Source organism: Myiozetetes cayanensis, unplaced genomic scaffold (assembly GCF_022539395.1).
Source record: "Myiozetetes cayanensis isolate MyiCay16 unplaced genomic scaffold, myiCay2020 scf27, whole genome shotgun sequence".
Taxonomy (NCBI): Eukaryota; Metazoa; Chordata; class Aves; order Passeriformes; family Tyrannidae; genus Myiozetetes; species Myiozetetes cayanensis.
The window spans coordinates 4,944,835-4,960,033 of NW_026087488.1; the positions used below are offsets into that span (position 1 = coordinate 4,944,835).

A 15,199-nucleotide genomic window follows, 5' to 3' on the forward strand; every position below is an offset into this window, starting at 1 on the left:
AAGACATTCCCGCCTTTTCTCCTTTCCATCATACTCTTGGGAAGCTGACAACCAGCAACAACCCAGGCTATCCCCACCGCCATCCGGGGCTGGAGGAGTCACATCTCCCTCTCCATAGGGCCTCCAGCCGTTAACTCACAGATGCCTGTTAATTAAAGAGATGGACTCAGTTCCCTCTGACCTTTACCTCTGGAGTTATCCCTGCAGGCAGTGAGCTGTTAAACGCTGTGTTCCCTCTCGGCAGAAGCCTCTACCCTGGCCATGCTCCAGGGAGACCCAGGCTGCCTTCGTCCATCGCCGCGCGCTGCTAACAGCCGCCTGTCATCACCATCCCCGTACGTGAAATCGTCTATGCTCCCAGATCCCTGCCCGGCTCTACCTCCCGTCAGTAATCCCGTTAGCCTGGCAACTGTCGTGTCACGGAAGAGCGCATAAAACTGTTGTTTGGAGGCAATATGTAATCTTCCAACCTGCTGCGTATAGCTGGGAGATGGTTTATTGATTCAGACCCTTGTGATTTGGTATTTGCAATAACAGACTCTGCATGTGGGAGATCGTCGCAGCACTTGTGCCTGGCAGGATTTTACTAATAAACATAAGACCTACAGAAGGCTTCAAACTCCAGTGTCACCAAGGTAAAGACGGGGAAGGCGACGCCGTCCCACCTTGGTGAAGCACATCCGCGGGTAAAAAAAAAAAACCCAGCAGAATATATCTGCAAACGTAGTTTTATCTTTTCCATCGTTATCTGGCGCTGGGATAATCACAATATCCTCAGGATACCACTGTTTCCCAGGCGGCGCCTGCACGGTGGGTTGCAGCGAGGGCTCCCGTTTTGGCAGGGAGTGCTGGGTAGTCAGCGCTGGCACGATGCTCCCACCAGCACAGCCCCTCGCTCATCGCAAAGGCACGACAGCAAAGCCAAAATGCTACAGCGGTGACTTGGAGAACATTCCTTTTCCTACACAGCCGTAGGAGTTGTCGCGAATTAAACGTTCCCGACTCATCACCCCGTTTTGGCAGCGGTGCAGGGATGAGACATCCCTCCTGGTAGCCGATGCTTTGTTCCTGAAGGGCAGCGCCTGGAAGTTGTCCTCCCCGTTCCCATCGCAGCCAAGGCTTGGTCCAATGCTTTGGGCAGCGATGCTATTTTTTTTTTCCTGACTGCCTCTTACTGGTGATTTATGGAGAGTCTGAATAACCCAGTTTATCTAAAATATGTGACAACTTTGCCTTGAAAGGATGGGTCCAGATGGACGGGTCACCTGCTGTTAACTAAACGGTAATAGATCTCCATACCAGGCAAAAGGCAACAGCATCCATGGGGTTATATTTCAAACAGAATTAATAAGAAAACAGTAAGGTTTTTGTGCCTCCCACTTGTATTTGGCTGCGGGCACTGAAGAGAGGGACTGTAAAAGCCCAAGGGGTCCAGGATCTTGGACTAGCTGGTGATTACGACGTTGAGTAATTAGAGATGAACTCCACTTCCACTCTCGTTTTTCAGATTATTACAAGCTGAGTAGAACTCGTGGGCAGGATGGCACCGGCAGCTGTGCGCTGCTCTGCTATTACTCCTTTTCCCCGTAAAGTCCAGAGGCAGAATTCATTAGACATGAGCAAATTTTGCGTGTAAGAGGAAAAAGCCAAATCTAGGAGGAAAATCTGAATGAGAAATGACAAGTCTGGTGCAATGAGTCTGAAAAGCCACTCGGCACAGAAGGAATAGCCTGAAAGCAAGCCTAGTGTGAGGAGTGGGAGCGAGACGGGAGCGGGGCGGTGAAACCGGCACTCTGAGAGCTGAGCAGAGGGAGGGGATGATTCCTGCCTCACTTTCTGCTTCTCTGCTGTGAGAAAGCCCCAGTCACAAGCACATACTGTAGCATTAGAGGATGCAATATGCTTTACCACAGGACATCCATTTAGAAATATGTCTGAGCATCCCACTTCCAAACAGAGTTTTCGGCTCAGCCTTTTCCACCAACTGCTGACAACATATTTTCCTGTAAATCACTTGGGTTTCAGGGTGGATGGTGGTGTCTAACAACTGTAGTCAAAGGAGATGGTGGGGATGGGTCTGTGCCTTTGGGGGAGCAGGGTGTGCTGTGCAGATTCACTGCCCACGTGCAATTTTAGGTGGTTTGCTGGGAATTGCTAAATCTGTCCCTTTTCCTCTCCGATACGTAAGTGCAGGCAATCTGAGAGATGCATTATAAGGAAGGGTGGGCACGTAAAAGGGTTTGCATTTCCTCTGTTTGCTCTCACACCACGAAATTTCCTCCGACAGCGCTGCTGCCTGCAGGCAAGGGGCTCTGCTGCCTGAGCTGCCAGCGTGAATTCTCACTGAGAAACTTTCTGCTGCCTGCTCTGGGCTGGGAGCACAACCAGCTGCCTGTTGCAGGCAGGGCGAGGAGGCAGGGAGTACTCCATACATCACGTTTTAACTACTGTGGGTGACGAGCCTACTCATCACAGCCGCGTGGGTAATTCATGAGCAGAGAGGAGGGCTGAGTTAATTGGGGGCGTTTTTCACCCAGAATAGTCTCCACAGCAGTGACGGGTGGGCGGGAGGTGCCCGGTTCCCGCTGACGCCGCTCTCCCCTCTCTCCGCACAGGGGGGTTTGCGGAGCTGCTGCTGGTGCTGCTGGGGCTGAAGGTGCCCAGTGCCCTGGGCTGCCCCACCGACTGCGTGTGCTACCCCTCCCCGATGACTGTCAGCTGCCAGGCTCACAACTTCGTCACCATCCCCGAGGGCATCCCCGAGGACAGCGAGAGGATCTTCCTTCAGAACAACCAGATCACCTTGCTGCTGCGGGGCCACTTCAGCCCCTCCATGGTCACCCTCTGGATCTACTCCAACAACATCACCTTCATCGACCCCAACACCTTCGACGGGTTCGTCAACCTGGAAGAGCTGGACCTGGGGGACAACCGCTACTTAAGGGCTTTAGCTGCAGACACTTTCCAAGGGCTGGTGAAACTCCATGCCTTGTATCTTTACAAGTGCGGGCTGAGCTCCCTCCCCAGCGGGATATTCGGTGGCCTCCACAACCTGCAATACCTTTACCTGCAAGACAACCACATTGAGTTCCTTCAGGATGATATTTTTGTTGACTTGGTTAACCTCAGCCATCTTTTTCTCCATGGAAACAAGCTCTGGAGCCTCCATCAGAACACGTTCAGGGGACTAATAAACCTGGATCGGCTGCTCATCCATCAAAATCAGCTGCAGTGGATTCACAGGCGGGCTTTTCATGACCTCCGAAGATTGACCACCCTTTTCCTGTTCAATAACAGCCTCTCGGAGCTGCAGGGAGACTGCCTGGCCCACCTGGGAGCCCTGGAGTTTCTCAGGCTGAATGGGAACCCATGGAGCTGCGATTGCAAAGCCCGTTCCCTCTGGGAATGGCTGCACAGGTTCAGAGGCTCCAGCTCCAGCGTCATCTGCGAGTCCCCCGAGCAGATGCACGGCAAGGACCTCAAGGTGCTAAGAGCAGAAGACTTTAGGAACTGTTCAGGGTCCGAGTCGCTCCATCAGATGAAAACACACACTTTCTCCACAGCGGACAGAGGAGCCTCCAAAACCCACCACCCTCACCACTCCTCCAAGGAGAAGGGGAAGGAGAGAGGGGCTGAGAACAGTTTGCACAGCAGCCAGCCCGCCGGCCCCCCCGGCTCCCGGCCGGGCTACCGCAAACCCGGCAAGAACTGCACCAGCCACAAAAGCCGTAACCGAACCTCCAAACCGGTGTCCTTGGGGCCGCGGAAAAACGGGCAGGAGGTTCCAGACTATGTGCCTGATTATCAGCACAAATTCAGCTTTGGGGTGATGCCAACGCTGTCCCCCAGACGCAAGGGTAAGTGTACCCGGCGGACGCCCATCCGCCCCCCCAGCGGGGTCCAGCAGGCAGCCGGCTGCTCGGGGCTCAGGGCGTCGCTCCTGGTTTTTATGGTGGTGCTGGCGGCCGTCATCCGCTGAGCCCCCGGCCGCGGACAGAGCGGAGCTGTACTGCCACCAATCTACAAAGGACCAGAGTTTCTTTTCTTCTTCTTTTTTTGTACGTGGCTAGCGTTGGCCTGGCCAAGGGAAGAACGCTGTCTCGGCTTCTGACGGTCTCTCCGTGCCCGGCCGGGCTGCCAACGCGGACTGTGCCGAACGCAGCGGGAGCGGATTAAAAGGCATTATCACACCTTGTCACAAACAGCCTAACCGAGCACCTACGACAACAACAACAAAAAGCCAACCTTTCAAAAAGCAGATAACGGGGACGGTAGCCAATTCGTCGGTGACAGCAACCGGACAAATGGACTGTATCCATGCTCTTGTGAAATCCTGTTCATTTGAGAGCGCTCCGAACGACCCCTCCAATTACTGAAAGGAACATAATTGCTGTAAAACCCATCACCAATTAAGCCTACACTGTTTCTCTGAAAGTGAGTGCGAGGACACTGATACCGATGTAATAAGGACATTGGTTCTCCCATGTTTTAGCCCTTTTGGCTCCAAACCCAGAGGCCAAAGTTGGCTGGGAATCTCTTAGAAGACAATCTCAAACCCCTGAATATCTCAGGCATTACAGCAGAACAGGGCTTGCCTGCTGGGCTTGGAGTAGCCAACAACCAAAGGAAAGACTGATTAGAGGTGGAATTAAACAAAAACAAACCCCAACAAACCCAACACTTAAAGAAATGAGGTACCCCCAGGAGGTGTGTTTTTTGTAACCATGTTCACACATCCGAAAAAACCCCAGCAAATGCACAGGCTCCCCTCCTTCCCCTCAATTATCCATATGTATGTCTTACAATGTTTATAAACTATATGGAAACTATATCTTCAGAACTAAGGATTGTATTGTTGAATTTATAGCAGACCAGTATATGATTTTTTTTTTGTTGTTTTTTGGTTTTTCTCAAGAAAACAAACCGGCAGCAGTGCCTACAGATGCTGAAAGCCATCGGGCAGGCTCAGTATGTGCAGGGGAACCACAGCGGACCAATGTTCTCAGCAATTCAGAGCACTAAACTTTGGGAGGGGTGGGTGGGGGGGTGGTTGTGTGCGGTGCAGCAAAGTCCATATCCAGAGAGCCAAAACTCACCCTTACATCCTAATTTGTAACCAGGGGGGAGAGAGAGAGATTAATTAGTCCATATAAATAGAGCCATAGAGCTCTGTCTCCGGAGAGTGCTACAAGGCCCCGGGGAAGAAAGGGGCTATTTTGGGGCTGGAGGCAGAGAGGGGCTTCCCAGCCATGTCGGTGGCGTGAGGACCTTTATAGCTGGACTAAGGTTTTCACTGGGGCAGCAAGGAGCAGCTCCCAGGCTGGAGACAGTCCTGACAGCGTCAGGAGAGGTTTTGTTTCTTAAAAGGAACAGGTTGTATCATGGGAAGAGTCAGAGAGGGGGGAAACTACAGCTCATAGAGGACCAGTGAGAAGCGCAGAGCCCAGGGCTTCTGGTCCATGGCAGGAGAGAGACATCAATGGTCCAAGAGAGCCATATGAAGGGGATTGTGGCCCCTTCCAGGTGGAGGAGAGGGAGCAGGTCTGCCTGTTCCCCTCGTCCCAAATTAAACCCCGTGGTGGAGGGATGCGTTTGCTGGTTGGGGGCACAGCAGAGCTGGCAGCCCATGGGCTTGGAGAGGTGCTGCCCAAATTCTGCAGTCGGTGTGAATTCCCTGTCAGTGTGGATGTGTGAGACCAAACAGACACTGAAGTTAATGAAACAAGGGAAATAAAAGTGATCTTGGACAAGAAAAGGCTGCTGTTCATTTCCTAACCATATCCCAGCATGTTTTGAGCCATTAGCTCATGTATGGGGCTGGAAATCCCAAAGGAAACGGGTTGTGTTTTCCATCAGACACACCACTAGCTTCAGGAAGAATGGGCCATCTTGGGAAATCCGCTCTTCCAACTGCTTTGGGGAAGGGGAGAGGGTATTTACACAGTGTCAGATCCCTTAGAGGTATCTGGAAATGAAATGGGGAACTCCCAAGAAAAAAAAAGAAGAAACTTCCCCAATGCACTTATGGTTACGAGCAGTTGGATGGTGGGAGGGGGAAGCTGGAAGGGCATGGCCTCTTCTGTGCTTCTTGCAAGTGAGGAAGGGCAGAGGTTTGGATGCTTTTTTGAACAACCTTCTTGGGGAATAGCAAGACTAATTCTGGGAGGAGAAAGGAAGAGGTTACTTCATCAAGCCCTCTGCCTTCCAGCTCCAACTCAAACTTTTCTGTCTACAGGGCTCTAAAGCTCCACTAAAGGGATGTCCAATGCAGCCAGAACAAATAATCCGTGATCTGAAATAGCTCCCTCATGTCCTACTCTCTATAACCAATAGCAACTGAATGAGTCTGGCACTGTCCCTTAGAAGTGGAGAATGTTGTTATGTTGGTTATTTCGTTTCATACTCTGGAAATCAAAGCTCTCAGTGGGAGAATGAAGAAGAGAAGCACTTTATTAATTTTTTTTAAGTCTGCGTGTAACTCCTGTAATATAGGAGTGAAATGTCAGCACAGGAGATGCTAATGTTTTATAAATGATTTGGGTGCAGCAGGCACGGTGGATAGTCTTTGAGATGAATTATATCAGAACAGACTACGCCTGGCTCAAAACCATAATTGTATTTTTAGTATCTTTTCCTTTAACATGGAGGAAAAATAAAGGCAACTCCATGGTGTATTACAAGCCTTGTCAATCAAGCGCTCTAACTCCTAGTGATAAAGGGGACTGTTTAAAAACCAGAAGGGAGACATGATACACTGCTAAATAGGAGATGTCGCTTGACACAGCGTCTTGGTTTAACCTGGCAGGTTGCTAAACACCACCTGACTGCAGTGGAATAGGGGAGAGAACTGGGAATAATAAGTAGCATTCATGGGTTGAGATAAAGATGGTTTAACAGGAGAGAAATGGAAGAAATAATTAATAGCAACTATAGAATATACAAACCAAATGATGTGCAGTGCAATTGCCCACCATCTGCTGACCGATGCCCAGCCAGCTTTGGCCCCACTTTAGATACTGACCATGATTCCATAGACACTGGAATATCCCTTTGGCCAGTTGGGATCAGTTGCCCTGGCTCTGTCCCTTCCCAGATTCTTGTGCCCCTCAGCATCCTCACTGGTGGGGCAGGGCGAGGAGCAGAGAAGTCCTTGACTCAGTGTAAACACTGCTAAGCAACAACTAAAAATTGGTGTGTTATCAACATCATTTTTCACCCCAAACCCAAACCACAGCACTACACCAGGTACTAAAAAGAAAACCAACTCTAACCCAGCCCAAGCCAGAACACACAAGGACTACAGGTTTCTGATATTCCTCCTGCCTTCCCCTTAGCTGCCATCCCTCCCCGCTCCCATCCTTCTTCCACAACCACAGCTCTTTGAGGATAAACTAAATTTTTATGGCATGCTCTGACACTCAGCCTCAATAACGAACTTCCCATCTGCGTGGTTCAGCTCTACCATGGCCCCTGGTTCACGATCGTGTGTCTTTTCCCCAATCCCTTCCTACAGCGTGTCTTCATGCATTTTGAATGTTGCTCTGAGGCCTGGCAGAAATCCCCTCTTCTCCGAAGCAGCGCTCCCACAACCTCCAAGCACGCATCTCTCCAGTCGAGCGGACGTAGGCATCACCATGACTTGCCAGAGATTGTCTGGCTCAGGCTGGAGACAGGCTGGAGAAATTTGGGATTTCATTAGAATTGCTCCCAGACACCAAAGGTTTTGACAGGGAGGTCCCTGGAGTAAAGAGCTGAGCCCCAAGGTGGATGAGGGCACCATGGCTGCTTTGAGGTGATGCTGGGCAGTGGTTCACGCACTCCCGTTTGCACAGGCTGGATCGATGGGCTGAGGCCAACGGGATGAGGTTCAAGAAAGCCACGTGCTGGTCCTGCACTTGGGTCACAACAATCCCATACAGCGCTCCAGGCACGGGGGAGAGTGGCCGGAGAGGTGCCAGGACCTGGGGGTGCTGGCTGACAGTGGCTGAACATGAGCTGGTGTGTGCCCAGGTGGCCAGGGGCATCCTGGCTTGTACCAGCAATAGTGTGGCAGCAGGACCAGGGCAGTGATCATTCCCCTGGGCTCAGCACTGGTGAGGCGCCTTGAATCCTGGGTTCAGTTTGGGGCCCCTCATAACAAGAAAGACACTGAGGGGCTGGAGCGTGTCCAGAGAAGGAAACAGAGCTTGGGAAGCGTCTGGAGCATAAGTCTGATGAGGAGTGGCTGAGGGAACTGGAGGGGCTCAGCCTGGAGAAAAGAAGGCTCAGGGGACACTTTCTCACTCTCCACAACTCCCTGAAAGGAGGTCGATCTCTTCTCCCAAGTGAGAAGCAATAGGATGAGAGGAAATGGCCTCAAAGTTGCTCCAGGGGACGTTTAGATTGGATGTTAAGGAAAATAACTTCACTGAAATGGTTGTCAAACCCTTGCACAGCTGCCCAGGGCAGTGATGGAGTCACCATCCCAGGAAGGATTTAACAGATGTGCAGATGTGGCACTTGGGGACATGGTTTAGTGGTGGCCTTGGCAGTGCTGGGTTAACAGTTGGACTCATTGATCTCACAGGTATTTTGCAAAATAAATGATTCTGTGATTCTAAACCTCTGCATGTTCCTATCCCAAACTCAACCCTCAGACGTGCATTGATCCCTCTCGGGGTTCAGGCAGACAGGCTGCCTGTTGCCAGCATGGGCAGACACTCCCAATAGCTCCCCACGAGCTCCAAATGCTCCCCCTGGGAAACATGTCACTTGAGCATTTATTTGCTCGCTGGTTTCCCTTTCCTTTAGTGTTCTCCAGTCTGTGCTGCTCTGGCAGACGAGACGAGTCCCTGTCGCTCTGCCTGCTTTCCCCTTCTTTCCATCAGTGAGCTTCAACGCTCTGACTTTGGGCTGTTCATGCAAATCCTTTCCATTAAAAAAAATAAACACCAGAGGACCCAGAAGAGACCCCAGACTGTGCCTCTGGAAACTCACTCCCTGCGGCAGGATCCCATTTCCTGAGTCAGAGCCAATTTTCTCTCCTTTGTACCGCTTTTCCACAGTTTCATCCCATAATTGCTAATATGGAGCTTTTCTACATGCTTTGAAAACAGAAACCACGCAACACTGCATCTCTTTTATCCTCCCAGGCAGGATGAAAACCAAACACCTCTTGGATACTGAGAATAAATTTTTAGTTTATCAGTCTAAACCAACATCATGAGTCCGCAGTTTCTCCTGCATTCCCCATCACTTCCCAAACCACACTTGTGTCCCCCCAGCACCAATTCCAAATTATTCCCTTTGTCTCAGAAAAAGTTGCTTTGTGGCATGTACCCCTCTTCAGAGGGACAGAGCAGAACCAAAGCGTCACTTCACATTTCTTGCAGCTAAATAACACTTTTTGCAGTCCTTCAAGTTCATCCTTCCCTAAATCCCCTGTCTGTGGATTCTTTCCCTGTCTTATCTTCAACCACTCCCGCAGGAACAACTCCCAAGAGCACATTTCCCACTGCACTACCAAGAGTATTTCCCTTTCCATCTCTTACTATTTCCTTGAGGTCCTGTTGGTTGGCATTACCCCCTTGTTCCCCCAGGCCTTTTCTCTCCCTTACTGCATCCAGCTCACCACTGCTGTGGTAAAACATGAGATACTGACCCCAGTGCTGATGGGAACAGTGATTCCAGGGATGCTCTTGTATTCCTGACTTTGTGGGTTACAGATGGAAGCAAAACAACTATGAAAGCAGGACACAGGTGCTCACACTTTGCAATGTGTGTTTTTGGGAAAGTGTCACGCTGACAAGCCAAAAACATCTCTACCCACATAAAAGTAGCCCCAGGAGCAGCAACCCTCCAGAATCCCCATCCATCTCTGTCCTCCCCTTTCCAAGAGAAATATCCTTCAACAGGGAGAAGGATCAGTCACCTCAGTGACCACCTCCCTGGTTTCCACTCAAAAGCAGCCAATTTGGTGAACAAAAGTGAGTGTTATAACACAAGCCCCTCACTACCCAGCTCCCTGCTGTAAGGAGCTGCTCACTAAAATCCATTTTTTCCCCCACCCTGTGAATGTGGGTGAAATTCTCCCCACGCCCAGCCACTCTGCAGATGGATCTTTATTTGCCTCTGCAGGCTCCTCATCTCATCCCCACCCTCATCCACACAGCCCGAGTCCTTTCCGGAGCTGCCCTCCATCCTCTTCCTCCTTTGTGAAAACAGAATCAAAATAACTGTTTAACAAATCAGCCATTACCTTCTCTCATGTCACCAATTCCCTGCTATCATTTCGTAATTGGCCAATTTTCTCTTTTACCTTCTCTCTGCTCTGAGTACGTCTCGGGGAGCTCTGATTGTGTGTTAAAATATCCTCCCTAATTCACTGCTCAATATCTCTTTCTGCTCTTCTAATTGCCCTTTTAACTTGCTTCTAATTTTTTTATAAATCTCCTAATCCTCTTCCTGCACAAGTTGTTTACATGCACCGGAGAATGTATATGTATTAGCAGATGTTCCTGGGTAAATAATGCACAAAAGAATATTACTGCTTCACGCAAGCTGCAATTACTGCTTTCCTCAGAATAAGCCCTGTTTAACCCTCCTATTTAGGGCACACGCCCCTGCTCTCACTGCACATCTCCAGGCTATTTCACTCCTGCTGCAGAACATTAACACCACCAGCTCCACCACGGCTCGCTCGCTGTCTTCTGAGAGGGGAAAAAAAAAAAAAAAGAATTAAAAAAAAAAAAAGGGAAAGAATCAAATGATAAAGGGAATGGTATAGTTATGTTCCAACAAATCTCTTTTTCTTTTTTTTTTTGGAAACACAGCTAGAAGAAACGAAACAAAATAGCTACACGACTTGAACACAGCGGCACTACCCCAAGTAATAAACAAATTTGATAGTCTCGGTGCTTTTGATTTATGGACAGCTTACTGCACTCCCCGCTCGCAGCGAGTCGGCTGTCACAGCCCCTGTGCCGCAGACAGGCAGAGGGTCAGGCAGGCGTTGTTTGCCATCTGCTTTGTAAAACACTTCCTAACATTACTCAAAATTTCCTTCCTCTTTTCCATTTCTCCTCTCCGTTTGTTTGCGGTCTCCTCCTCACAACACACTGCAGCACCCGCCAGATGCTCTGAATCCTGTATTTTCCAGCTAAAAGGGGATGGTAAATCATGGGTTTAAAGTTACACGTCTCATTCGGATGAAAAGAGTCGAGTTGTTTCCCAGGGAAGGCGCCCCTGGCTCCAGGCAGAAGTCAGTGGTTTGCAACCCAACCTTTGATCCTGCTCAGGGACAAAAGGCATTGCTGGTACAGGAAAGCTCTGGGAGATGGGGCTTATTTTGTACTTACAGCTGACACTTACAGAGGCACCTTGCTGCTGCCCAAGTACAAAATTGTGACTAACAATAATGTTCTGGCCACCAGAACATCTCTGGGCATAGCATTTGTGTCTGACACCTCCGTCCTGCCAAAACCAGGTCCTGCTACGCCCTGCGAGGCTCCTGCACCCACACCCAGCATCCCACCTGTCTGAACCTGCCTGGGGGACAGAAGTTTAAAAAAAAACACAGGAAGAGGAAAACCAAAATCAGATGGAAACAGTAAAAGCTCACCTCCTGCTTTTCAGGGGCTGCTCTGCCACACAGGGTCAAAAGCAAAACACTTCTATTAAAACACAAAATTGTTTCTATGACAGACTGTGGATTTCAGAGGCCGTTATGGAATAACGAAACTCTTGGCTATTTGCTGACTTGCCTGGGAAGATTTCCATTTCTCCCCCACATCCATACACTTTGTTTCCCAGAGAAGCAGATCCCACTCCCAGCAAGTGCTGCTATCCCTTAGAGACAGATTTTGTTCACTTTAATTTGAGCTGAACCAGTTGATCCCCCTCCACCCTGCGGCTCCTGGGGAGGTACTGCAGCATCCCCAGCACAGGACTTTGGGCTGCACCTTCCCCAATTTGCAGCCAAGATTTAACACCTCTACTTTGAGCCTACCAGCATGACTTGGTTTGTGTTGTTTTTTGTTGGTTTTGTGTTTTTTTTTCCCCACAGACCTAGTGAAACTTCTCTCAGACCTGATTTCTCAATAGAGCATACAAATTGCTCTCTCTGGGAAGGGTTTTCATAGTTATTCCCTCAGTCAATCCTTCTACAGCTAAAATATCCTGTAATCAAAGGTGTTGGCTCCTCACACATCATCTCTAAGGGAGCATTTCTGCGTGTTCTGTCTCATGAAGTGCCTGGCATGAAGTGCCCTCATGTCCTCAGAGTCAGCCCTGTTTAGCCCCCCTGGGAATCACAGAGTATCCATATGATTTTCAACTCGTGCCTTAACCTCATTCTGAAATACAAAAATTTGTAAAATAATAATAATTTAAAAGGAAAAGCACAGTGAGTATTTTGGCACCAAAATGTCCTGAGAAGGACCAAATGTGCAAAATCCACAGGTGCACAGAGTCAGCTGCCTGCAGGGTCCTATTCCACAGCATGGTGTGCCCTGGTCCCTCAGGAGAACCACGTCACTGGAAAGACCTTACCACATTTTCAGGGATCCATCCCTGATAGAAGGAGTCCCTGGGGCACTTGTTCCTCTCCAGTTTTCACACTAATGCTTTCCTAAAGGCACAGCTCGAGGAAGGAGCCTCGCAAAGGAGAACAGAACACGGAGCAGTGAAACCGCATCCTTGTCACGGGAAGGCTTCTCCACTCTTTCCTGCATCTACTTAGCACGTAGAAAGCAAAAGGAAACAAGAGAACACACACATATGGAGCCCCTGTTAAACCTGAACTAAATATACCACGGGTTGCTAACAGCCTGCCTCGACTCCCTGGCACTCCAGATGGCACGGCAGGACCCCGGCCACCGGCTTCCTTGGGTGGTTGGAAGGGTTTTCTGCAGAGCAAAGATGGGAAACCTCCAAAATCCCCCTCAACACGTGCTGCTGACACAGCACTGCCCTGAAATGTTGGTGCTGATAGCAGAGAGGCACGGAGGAGTAGCCCTGCCTGACAGTGTCTCCTGCGATGCTCCATCTCCCTGTGTGCCTGTAGGATCCCCTTCCCGGGTGAGGAGCAGTGCTGGGACCAGCCAAGGACATCTGCGTGAGAGAGCTGCATGACACAGAGGCTGGGGAAGCACTCGCCATCAGCTGGGTGTATCTCCAGGAAGGGAGATGGGAACTCAAGGCTGGAACAGTGAGAGAGGCAGGAAGCACTCGGGAGAGGCAGGAGCAGGAAGGAGACGTGAGGCAGGAGCGTGCAGCCGTGTAAGGGGGAAGGTGGACATATTTGTCTCAAGAGCTGAGAAATTATTAGAGGCAATTATGTGAGCAGAGTACGTGAAAAGTAATCCCAGCTGCAGGGAGCTGGGGGGGGCGCGGGGGGGAGGAAGAAATCATGATGTGATTCAAGGGGGCCCAAGAGGAAAAGCACAAGAGCGGCGATGACCTGGTTTGCAGATGGATCCATTTCTATTTCTGCTCGGATGCTGAAGCTGAGCCTCACCCAGAGCACTCGGCTCTCCGATGGCTTGCGTGACTTCTTCCCTGACTGGTGCAAGTGTCAGGCACATGCATGTACCACACATCATCTGGGAATCATATTTGCCTTAACAACCTGCACAAATGCAAGTGAAAACAAGAACTCACTATTAACATGCACCCTTCCTCTTCCAGTCCAATTCTGTTCCCAGGTGTCAATATTTGGGACGTAGGCTGATGGCTTTATTTCTATTTTCTCTCTTATTTTTTTACATCTTTGGAAATAAAAGCTAATTCATTGTGCTGATTCTGGTAATTCTGAGTTGTGCACTAAATACAGCAATTCTTAAAGAGATTTTTTTTCCTCTCTCCCCGCTTTGTAACTTCCCCTAAGTTACACTGTATACAAAGAAACCAACACCAGGGAAAGAAAACAAAAAGCAGCTCCTACATCAAGGCAGATCCCAGCTCCTCAGGCTTCCAGCACATCTCAACCCAGAACTAGAGCAAAAGGGCAGATTATTTAAAGCCATTGCATGTAGGCCAATTTTCACTGCAGTTCCTTTTGGCTCTGATTTTCAGGCCCCAGTGGAGTGGTGAAGTCATGAATAAATGCAAGTAAACTGAGCTTATCCACTCTTATTTTGAGCAGTGGAGTTTACTCACCTCATGCTGCTTCAGATGGAACACCAAAAGGTAAGTTTAAAGGGGAAAAAAAAGCCAGGGGGGAGCGGGGGATAATCTACTGCTGCCCTTGCCTACCGGCTCAGTGAGTCCAGCACGGAGCAAGGGCAGGGCTGGGAGGCTGCAGACCTGCAATGGTTCCTGCTCTGGATATTGAACATGCACAGTTACCTCCTGGTGCTGTGGAAGGACTGGAGTTGGTCCCCTGCTGTGTGATGAGCAGGGGGAGGCTCCCCATGCCCCTGCTGAGTGGGAACTCATCCAAACAGGATTTACAGCAGGTCCTACCTAAACATACTGCACACAGAAAGCTTCACTGGAGGAGGAGAAGACACCCTCGGATGATGTTCTCCATCAGAAGGCAGTGTTTGATTGAAGAGGGCTGGATTTCGACTGCAAACAACATTACAGCTTTCCAAAGTGAAAGTAAATAGAGCAGATATTTGAGAGTTTAAGAGGGTTATCACCAGTCTCAGAGCACATCACCCGGCCAGTGGTGTCCAGTGGACAACGGGACCCAATGCTGCTCACCTGGGATTTTCCTCAGGGACACGGCAAGCTGGAGATGCTTTCAGAGCTGGCCAACAACAGCACTGCAAAGGTCGTGTAACAAATTAAATACCCTAAATACCATATTCTGCTGGCACCACACTTGCCCTCTCACCTGGTTTGTACAAACTACAAGTTCCTCTGAGCTCTGCCCCAAAGTGGCAGAGCCTGTGTCTCCCACACAGACAGGAACTGAAGTCTACAGAGATAAATCCATTATGATTATCACATTAGGTTAAAAAAAAAAAAAAAAAAAGGAGGAAAAACACCCTGCAATTTTATCTCTCTGCAAGCATCCCTTCCGCTCAGCTCTGACCACAGTGGAGCGACGGCCACACTTGTCTCCTTGTGGTCTAAACAGCAGTGAGAGCCAGCTTCTTCAAAGTTAAAAGAAAATAGTAATAATGGAGTCCCCACATTCCTGCTGTGTTTATAAAGAGATGTTTTCTTCCTGAGCTATACAGCGTGGCGGGCTTAATCTGAAATTTCTTTTTAA

The 15,199-nt window shown here is 49.6% G+C and overlaps 1 protein-coding gene across 1 annotated transcript in view; it reads left to right on the forward strand.

Moving 5' to 3' along the window:
- Window positions 1–5,755, forward strand: part of RTN4RL1 (reticulon 4 receptor like 1) — a 30,286-nt gene extending 24,531 nt beyond the window's left edge. Inside the window, exon 2 of the mRNA XM_050321912.1 lies at window positions 2,616–5,755. Coding sequence (XP_050177869.1) covers window positions 2,616–3,979 — 1,364 coding nt within the window. The 3' untranslated portion in view covers window positions 3,980–5,755. The remainder of the gene's footprint in view (window positions 1–2,615) is intronic.
- Window positions 5,756–15,199: the final 9,444 nt, after the last annotated feature.